Source organism: Protomyctophum parallelum (genome assembly GCF_964188405.1).
Source record: "Protomyctophum parallelum genome assembly, chromosome: 1".
NCBI lineage: Eukaryota > Metazoa > Chordata > Actinopteri > Myctophiformes > Myctophidae > Protomyctophum > Protomyctophum parallelum.
This window is the reverse complement of record NC_139697.1, coordinates 65,710,943-65,721,256: the sequence shown is the minus strand read 5'-3', so window position 1 is coordinate 65,721,256 and position 10,314 is coordinate 65,710,943. Positions and strand designations below refer to the sequence as shown.

Sequence of the window (10,314 nt, the reverse complement as noted above, 5' to 3'; positions counted from 1 at the left end):
TGGGGTAGCGTCCGAAGGCTGGTCGAGTTCTAGTTCATTTGTATTCTTCATTGCAATAAAGGTGTTATTGATGATATTTCATGTTCTGTGACTTTAATGTCAAAATAAGTCAACTTTATCACATTTGGAAATCTGATCATTTTATGATGTATATTGTATATAGTCTGAAAAATACAAGGCAGATTTTCACATATTTCACATATTTCATTGATAATGATAGTCTTGCAATTTGATATTTAAAATATATATATTTGACAAGGGCTCCTATAGGCTCAAATTCAATAACATAATATCCTAACGAACCATCATGCAAAGAATTACGCTTTTATTCACAACTATCCTTTCACTAAGCCACCGGACTACAGTAGGCTATATGGCTGTACCTGAGAAGAACCTTATTAGTTACAGATTGGTTTCAGGCCCATGCCTTTAACCTGTAACCCAAGAAAAGCAGACCACTTTCACTGTAGGATCGTCCCATTCAAAATTGTTTGACTTTTTTTGTTTAGCTCAAACAAAACAGGCCATATGCGTGGGTCATATACAGTGTTGGAAATATTGGTAATATTATTACTTTACATATTACTACCTGCCAAAAGTAACTTGATACTTTTGTGTGTCTGTCATTCCCAGACAGACACACATACACACAAAGCTGTGCATAGGAGCGGCTAGCGCTGCTCAAAAACAGGGATGTGGGCAGGGAAACAAACCAACTAACTGGTGTATTATTTTTGTCTCCACCAGCCGAAGGCATGGGGAGAGTATGTTTTGCACTCCGTCCGTCCGTCCGTCCGTGTGTCCGTGTGTCCGTCCGTCCGTGACCAGCTAATCTCAGCCACCATTAACCCGGTCGATGCCAAATTTTGCACACACACTCCCTGGATGCCAACCATGAACCTCTGCCCCAAACTTTCCAGAACGGCCTGTTATAGCGCCACCAGGAGGCCGCTTTGTGCAAAACAAGTTTTTTCACAGTACACCTACAGATTTTGTCCAAACATCACGCAAATTAGTACACAGTCTCTCTAGAGCCATTCAACGAAACGGGTCTTTCAGATTTCTCAGACTCCATCCTGATTGGTTAAGATTGGCTTCCAAAGTTCACAGGAGTGCTCAGTTTCAAACAAAATGCTGCAAATCATGAACACATCGCGTGATTTCCCTGAAATTGTGCACGCACATTCCCACTAGGCCGAGGACGAAATGCCACATGAACAATTTCAACTCAGCCTCAAGGTGGCGCTATAACTGGCCCAAAAGTGTTTTTACCTCTAACTGCACGGATCTGTGGATAACCTGGTGGAGACCTGTGCCCAGAAGGGCACTTTTTTTTTTAAACTATTTTTATCCCGCAATTTTGTAACCCATCTTTTCACCCAGTGTCAATTATCTAATGTAATCCTGGGCTCCATACACTCCCTCCGCCAACCTGGGGAGAGCAACGGACTGACCTCATGCTTCCTTCAATGCATGAAGGAAGCATGAACCCATGTTCATAAAGGGTAGGCAGCATAAGCCTTGGCTTCAGCCTACACCTTTTCGGTGCCACTTTTATAAGTGGATCCAACCGCATGTATGTAGATTCATGTACCGGTATGTATATGTGCATATGTATGTATTATGTGCTCCCTTTGTTCTTTTAAAAACACAGAAAAACGTACCTATACCTTGTTAATTTGCCACTGACCCCCGTTATACATTTCTCAAATTTGAAAGCACTATATTTCTAAAACTATGAAACAACAAGAATCATTTTCAGGCAAACATGTCCACCGTGGGGGAAAAGGTGGGTGGGGGATTCAGATTTTACAGGGGCCACTGGGCCAGTTTTGAATTGCAGCCGTCCGTATAGGTGCCCTTTGAGAGCGGTTTTGAAGGAGTCAAGGGATTTGCATGTCTTAATGACTGTTGGTATAGGCTATAGGGCGTTCCACATTTTGGTGGCATAGGAGCTAAATTAATTTAGTCAGTCGTTTGTGCCGAATCTGGGTTGCACATGATTTGTTGAACTCCCTCTGGTGTTGTGGGTGTGGACTTAGTTGACATTAAGGAAGTATTTAGACAGGTACACAATGGAGGGCTCGCCTGAGGACAACCTAGAGAGACATGGGTATCTTGGTGGTGTAGCGAATCGTGTAGAGTGTAGACCAGGGGTTTTCAACAGGTGGTCCGTGGACCACTGGTGGTCCGTGGAGGTATTGCATGTGGTCCCTGACCATGCATTTAGTAATGTAGGATTTGTTGTTTTGTTTTTAATGTTCTTTCCACTAGTTGAGAAACCGTGAACTGAATGACCTGGTGACCTATGATGAGTCCATCCATGTAGTCATTTACTGACAAGTTGGAGTTCAAGAAATTCAACAGAAAAAGGGAGTTCTCAAGAAAGGGGAAATGCACCAGATTGTCTGGTTGAGTCATTATTATTAGGACATTTTGCCAGTAGTAGTCAACGGTTGAGAAACAGTGGGATGTATACACTAATACACATGGGATGCATAGCAAGTGTTAACTTACAAAAGCACTAATCTTAGCCCATATCCCCACCCAACACAATAGTGGTCCCCAGGTTGATTCTAAGGCAGGGAGGTGGTCCCTGGTTCACAATCAGTTGAAAACCCCTGGTGTAGACCATTGCAAGATGCTGTACTCTGTCGTCAATCCTATAGGTTTAAGCCATTCCAGCCTGTCAAAATGGGCAGGGGTGAGGTGGGGTCGGGGAGTAAGGCCACGTAGTATACCTGACCAGTTTGTTTTGGGATGTCTGGAGCCTTGTTTTAAGGGCCTTTGAGGTGCTGTGGTACCAAGAGGTGCATGCATAGTCGAAGAAGCCTTGTACTAGGGCTCCTGTTCGGGTCTTCAAGGAATCTTGTTCTTTGGTTGACATTTTTTATTACGTTGGGTGGCCATTTTATCACCGGAAAGATTTGCCTGGATGGAACCTAGGTTGGTAATTTCATCTTTTCTTATGATCTTTTGTCAATTTATCACCCACTAAGCCATCTGCCTTGCTGAGATTAATATTTGATCCAAAGAGAATGGATTCAGGTGATTCGCTACCTGAACAGAGAATGGATTCAGGTGTTTTGCTACCTGAACAGCCAAAAGGAAAAGAAGAACGAAGATGTGGTTCTGTTAGTTCTGCAGTGGGACATTCGTAAATTGATTGGCTAGCGAACGCACGCACGCACACATGCGCACACACACACACGCGCGCAGAAGACTACATTACCATAAGGGTCTGTCTCCAGACAAGGTGATTTGTAAACTGTGCAACATCACTACATGGCTACTACTTTTCAATGTATTTTTATTGAGGCTCTGACATTTCACAGCCGTTCGATTGTAATACCATGCATATAGAACCACCAAATTTCTTTTAACAGAACAACAACAAATACCACAATAACATTACATTGCACAAAAAAACATGTTCAGTGAATACCTGACCTTTTTTCTGGTGACTGATCGTCCTTCCAATACGTGAGGGGCCATGGTTTTTCATTTACTGTTATTCAAAATAAATAAGAACAGTATGTGAAAAAGCATCACGTATTAGAAGGACACTATCAGTCACCAGAAAAAGGTTGGATGTTTTCGATTAATCTTTCATGGTTACAATTTTTTAGTTATATTAAAATGGGTCTGTAGGAATTAAGTGGGTGGGGCAGCTAAAATGAATATCAAATCTAATTACTGAATCAAATAACTTAAAAACCGTCTGAGGTGTTCACATAAGACTGAGTAGATGATAAAATGACCAGAAGTTCTTTTGAAAGGGTGCTCGGGGACGAGCGGTGCGCCTGGTTCCCCGGGCCTGTTCGGAAATCACGCCAAGTATGGAGGAGTCCCAGTAGTCCAGTCATTATAGGCCAGAATTAGGCTAAACCTAGGACAAATTGCAACAATAGCAAACTCAACTGATTTTGTATCCTCAATATGTCTTTAGTGAGAGAAAAAAAGTCCCAAGGAATCCCATCATGGGAAATGTGTTTTTTTTCATTGTTTTGTTACCCCTATGACACCTACTTGATTGCTGGCAGGATCACTGACGACACTGTCTTTCAGAGATTGTGACGCGTTCAAATTTTGAGGTAGCTCAAAAGTAAAGATACCATTTGATTCTAGACAACCTCGGGTTTCCAATGAGACCAACCATGTCATGTTACCTCATTGGAAAGGGGGCTACATACCTAATTATTCAAAGTTAAGACGATTTTTTGGGGAGGGAAATATGGCCATCACCATTTTTCAAATGGTCCCTTGGCCTTCTACCTCAATATATGTTAATGGAAATGGGTTACATGGGTACCTACAAGCCTCCCCTATACAGACATACCAAATTTATGTTAAGCCCATGTAGTTTTGTGCAAGAATCATGTAGTGTTTTGCATGCTGTACAAATATGTAATTTCCGCCTATTATAAAAACTGTGTATTTGCCCATTTCTGCACACTGGGAGTTCTTAAACAGGAATGTCATTGCATAAATTGGTATTTCATGACAACAAGATCAAGATGGCTGACATGTAAACCATCCCAACAGCTTTGAAATATTTATCCATTTCCTCTAAAGTCAGAGACCCTTGCAGGTAAAAAAAATATATATATACATCAAGTAACATATAATAAGCATTATAGATGTGAACATTTCAAAGCATTGTTTAATATAGGATTTAGTCAGTTAGCTATTAACCATGCTAGCTAACATTACTGTGATAGTTATTGCAATGTACAGAATAGCTTAAATAATGTTGATGACTGTGTGTACTGAACTGTGTCAGCATCACTCTTGACTCTTGACTCTCTTGACATGTTACATTAACCACTTAAACCCTATATGGGTAACCGGACTCAGGGCTGAATGCTAGTGTTGTTTCTGTTTTCTGTAATTGTGGGGAAAGCTTCCACTGACAATAGCTGATCGACAAGCTCACAATGCATTGTCGCATTGTGCTTGATGGTCTGCTATTGTCAGTGGAAGCTTTCACAATATAAATTAATATCAATCAATTTATTAAACAAATCAATCATGCTAGTAGCCTAATACAATTGTTAAATGTTGCTTTATTGTAACGTTAAAGTTTATTGTTGTTTTTAAATTGTCATTACATTGGTGATTAGCTATTAAATAGCTAGCTTAAAACCTAGCTTGAACCCCAGAGCCCCCGCCCGCGGGGGCACACCAGCTGTGTAGCCTATTAACAAGACTAAATCATTCTATGAGTATTATGCTAAATATTTATTTTTCATTCACACAGAGCACATGAAACAAAAATTCAAGTGCACTTTTCTAGATTTCTGGACCCTCATCTCTCCCACTTCCATAATCTACTCATCCAGAACAGGCTCAGTTCCTAACATGGATGTGTGAAGTTCAAGTAAGTGCTCAGCTGAAGTTAATGTCAACAACTACATGAAAGATATGTTTCATGTTTGTAGCTCTGACCTAATATTGACATTAAAGTTAACAGGTATTACAAACATTGTTAATTTTGTACATTTATTTTATCCATTTCAGGAAATGGAGGCAAATGAACAATGTGTAATTTGTAGGCAAGGTGTTGGTGGAACAGGGTCATTAGTATCAACACTCGGAGAGAAGGGATGTGTGTCTATAAACGAGGCCAGTGTAACGAGGGGAGACAGCATAACCTCAGTACCTGGTGATAAAGTTCACAAAGAATGTCGCCGTACACCAGACGACCAGAGATAACTACATGTATACCAGCCCAAAAGACACAGAACCAAGTACAGGCAGAGAGAGACGTACACAAAGCTCAAGTACAGGGAGGTTCTCATACAAAACAGATGGCCTGTGATGAGGATGAAGATTAGATTGTGTAGTGTTGTATTGTGTAAGTGATTTAATTATTTGACCAGTCTAGCCATTTTTGTACTTTACCTTATTTTTTTCTCTGTCCTTACTAACCGTCTCCTGTTCATCCCTCAGCCTTATCTCCTGCCCTGCCAAGACACCAGATGTCTTTATCAAATGTTTTGATTAGTTCTGGCGTGTATGCTAATTGGTGCATATCAAATAAGATAATGTGTGATTTGCATGAGTAAACAGAATAATTCAATGAAGTTGTGATTGACTTTTTTTCTTGTCTTTGTGTGTGTAATCAGCTTGTGAGTTTTTATAGTGATATCTAAAAGTAATTTTTTTAACCCCATTCACCACTATGTTATAACAGGCATTTTTCGATATGAATATATATAGGTCGTTTTCAAAACTTCCCCATGATGGGATTCCTTGGGACTTTTTTTCCCTCACTAAGGACATAATGAGGATACAAAATCAGTTGAGTTTGCTACGGTTGCAATTTGTCCTAGGTTTTTTCATATAATGACTGGACTACAGGGGCGGGCGGTCTACAAGTCTTTCTTTCACTGCCTCAGACAGTGCCTGCAGGCCAGCACTGCTGGCGGTTCGGCATGCTGCAGCAGAGCCCATAGCCCCCAGCAGAAAGCACACACAGTGATAGCCCTGGTCCAAGGCTTACAGCGAGTCCCTCTCTGAGAGAGAGAGAGGGACTCGCTGTATAAGCCTTGGACCAGGGCTAACACAGTGACAGGGGGCACGACCGTTAGTCCGCCGGCGGGCTCATACTGATGACAGTGCATGGGCAGGGCTCAGGCAGCGTTTTCATTGGTTAAACACGAGCGGACGAGGAGATGCTCAATGAGAGGAGGAGCGTGATACCCGTGCGTGGTACTGGTACTGTAGCCGTGGTTGTTGTACCAAGAAGAATCGATAAAAAAGGAAGGAATATGGACTGTCACGGAGCTGCTGTTGCCCGATGTGCTGGTCCTCTGATGTGACCGGCTGACCGCACAGAGAGAAGTTGACCTTGATCTGCTGCTGCGATGGATTTCTTTCTCAGCGGGACGGCCGCGTGCGCTGCGTGTCTGTTCACGAACCCATTGGAGGTCGTGAAAACGCGCATGCAACTGCAGGGAGAACTCAAGGGCCGGGGAACATACCAGGTTTACTATAGGAACGTTTTCCATGCCTTCTATACGATCGGCAGAGTGGAGGGACTGGCCGGCTTACAGAAGGGGCTGGTGCCTGGACTCGTGTACCAGTTCTTAATGAATGGAGTGAGGCTGGGCTCGTACGCGATCTTGGACTCCTCCGGTTACATCCACACCGATGGAAGGGTCAGCGCTGCCAAAACAACGATGGCAGGGGCGGTTGCTGGAGTTGTCGGTGCCGTGATAGGCAGTCCCGTATATTTGGTTAGTAGCAGTGCCAGTAGGTAATAGGTATTATATAATTAGTGCACAAACATGTCTGACCTGTTGGTGCACACAGTTATAGGCTAGCGGCAGCCTACAGATACCATAGCCCTGGACCAGTGCTTACAACCAGAGCTATAGCCTAAGATGAAAGTTGGAACCAATACCAAATGGACCCGTTCCATTCAATTTGCAGTAGCTACACTCAGTATAGCCTACATACACTGTCAAAGTTGCAAATGGATAAATGAACACTGAGGATTGTATTGAGTAAAGGTAAACACAGCTGTTACTACGGTGTGAACGTTATAGTAGGCTGCTGCCTGTGTCATCTCAAGGTGAGCTGATTTCCTGACGGCTTGTCTGTGACTGATAGGTGAAGACCCATCTTCAGAGTCAGGCAACCTCCTCCATCGCCGTTGGACACCAGCATAAACACCAGGTAACATCGTGGTACCGAAATGATGCCACCTTACATTGGTGACAATGCAGGCAGCAACTATTTTTGTTACTTTACTGTAACTTGTGTTGTTAACTAATGTTATTGTCCATGTCAGGGAATGATCCATGCGCTGGTGGCCATCCACAGGCAACATGGCATTCTGGGACTGTGGAGGGGCTCCACTGCTGCAATACCAAGGGTCAGCGTGGGATCGGCTGCTCAACTCTCCACATTCTCTGCCTCGAAGGAACTTGTGATCGACCTACAGGTTAGGATGAATCTGTATGATAATGATAAACTGTACTTTATTAATCCCCAGGAGGGTAAATCACATTGGCATCAGTGCAGGACATATTACCCCAAATAGAGACACAGAGATGGAAAATCTCTGGGGGGTGGTATAGTAACGTGGCGGGCTGGGCATTCACACTCACTGGTGAGGTAAGAGGTTAGAACATAAGATTATACGTATGTACTCCCTCCCTTTCCTCTGCTAAGGTAGCTGCATACTCCAGTAGGACAGCCAACATTGGGTTGGTTCGGTTTGCTTGGTCTTCCTGAAACCCCCCCCCATGGACTGACAAATGTAATTTAATTTCTGTGACTTGTGCTCATGGCTCGCGCTGTTGATGGCGAGTGGAGACTCGCTATGCGCTAAAGCAAGTGTGTACTGGCTGCACTACAGCCATGAGCACTGCTGGAAGTGGAACAGATTAGGTTAATTAATTAATTAGGTTAATTAGGCATTAATTAGGTTCAATTAATGCCTGGATATCGTGACCGCAACACACCGTGGGGAATTTGTCACAGAGGTAGCCTATGTGGAAGTTGTCCCTTTATAGCGATAGGCTGTTGATGCATATGTTGAGGCAATATCTATTTTAAAATAAAAATCACTCTGTGTGAAGTGAGGGGCGCTCTTATCATCGTACATCGATGTAAAATAGACTTGTCTATTTGCTCAGACACTATGACGTAAAGTTCTTCATCGGATGTCGTCACCTTCCTTCAGAATACGGTTCTAATCAGGCGCTTTTATGGTAACCCAAAGTTTGTGATGACCCGTTACTGTAAACATGTGCTACCTTATCTAACTTTCGGGTGGCAAAATACAAATAGTTAAAACAATGACTCCCAGAGAGGAGTTGGGAAGCAAAGACGAGACCCCGATTATCAGGCAGTACTGCTATAGTGGGCACACAGTTCCAACCATATTGACATTATATCAATAACTTGACATTGAGTTAGGCCAAGATGGCATGCTGAAATATGATATGATGGCAGGTATATCAAGATCATTTATAAATAGGTAGATTTTCAGACCCATCTAGTATCAAGCTGTATATGATATTTCAGAGGTGGTTGTACCTCCTGGAAGTTGGTTCATGTCTCTTCCAAACTAATGCTGCTTATCACTAGTGCTAGTGCTGATGTGAACTTGAAGCTGGGCTGAATGAATAAGGTCACATTCTCACCTAATATTTCGGTAGACTCGACTGCGAATGGGCGGAGAAGTTGGGATTCTTGCATATTTAATTTGCTGCGGTTTGCCTTCACACTGCTGTCAACGCAGCAGAGGGGCCCTTTATCAATGTGTTCCATTCATAAAATAGCCTACACAGTGAAATCTATGGTGTTAAAATTATACTCATAACGTGCATGTGTCGTGTCGTGCCTTCGGGATGAAAGTCTCTACTCCCCAGTCCCCACACAGTGACAGCACTCCATGTTTACGCAGACAGAATATGCACAGACAGAATATGCTGTAGGCCACACTGCAGTGTTTTTATTATGCGTTTCCTGAAGCAATTCATTAATGTACTCGTCCTCATATTTCGATCAGGGCTTCGGTCTCCTCATTCGACCACGTCTATCCACGGTAACGGGACATCTTTGCGCTGCGTAAAATATGCCGTCTCCGTCTCCAACTGTGTTTAGCTCCTCACCCCATTGGTTGCTTCATTTCACACCTGCACCGAATCGTAATCAAGTGCGATTGGAAGTGAAGTGAAACCCCCGTTTTTGGTCGGAGTAGAATGCGGTTCTTTGATGCGCATTAGGATTCGAATGATGCTTCACACTTTCCAAACAAAGCGAACTTTCCAACAATGTGTAGCAGGATTCGTTTAATCGCAGTAAAGCTTTCTGGTGTGAAGGTCACCTAAGGAAACGATGCGGAACAGCCGAAATGGGTTTGGATAGTCACAACATCTCAGAGGTACCCTAACAGCCGAATTTTGCTAGGGTTACACCCACCCGAATATTGTAGTGTACTGTAGTCTGGACTACAATATTTTTTCGGCCGTCCTAGTGGAGTATGCACTATGCATTGGGCTACACTGCTTAACTTCCAGTGCAGGAGGACACCTCCCATACTAGATTTGAATTGATTGATTGATTGATTCCACCCATTCACACACACAATTCATACACCTTTACATAGATTATGCATTCCATTCACCAACTCACACGCTAAGACCTGGTTACCACACTGCTCCAGGCAGCGCACCCCTCACGCCTCCCAGTTCTTCTGCCCTTTTTCCATACGGTTGTCACGTTTCTTTTTTACTTAGTTTATACTGATTTAGTGTTTTTTTTTTTTCTGGTTTTATCCGCATAGCCGTTTTTGTA

At 42.9% G+C, this 10,314-nt stretch overlaps 1 protein-coding gene across 1 annotated transcript in view; it reads left to right on the top strand.

Annotated features, from left to right (window-relative positions):
* Positions 1 to 6,712: 6,712 nt before the first annotated feature.
* slc25a35 (solute carrier family 25 member 35) overlaps positions 6,713 to 10,314 on the top strand; it is a 10,364-nt gene continuing 6,762 nt past the window's right edge. Inside the window, 3 exon segments of the mRNA XM_083768237.1 lie at positions 6,713 to 7,241; positions 7,618 to 7,683; positions 7,799 to 7,951. Of these exon segments, the coding sequence (XP_083624363.1) occupies positions 6,870 to 7,241; positions 7,618 to 7,683; positions 7,799 to 7,951 (591 nt within the window). The 5' untranslated portion in view covers positions 6,713 to 6,869.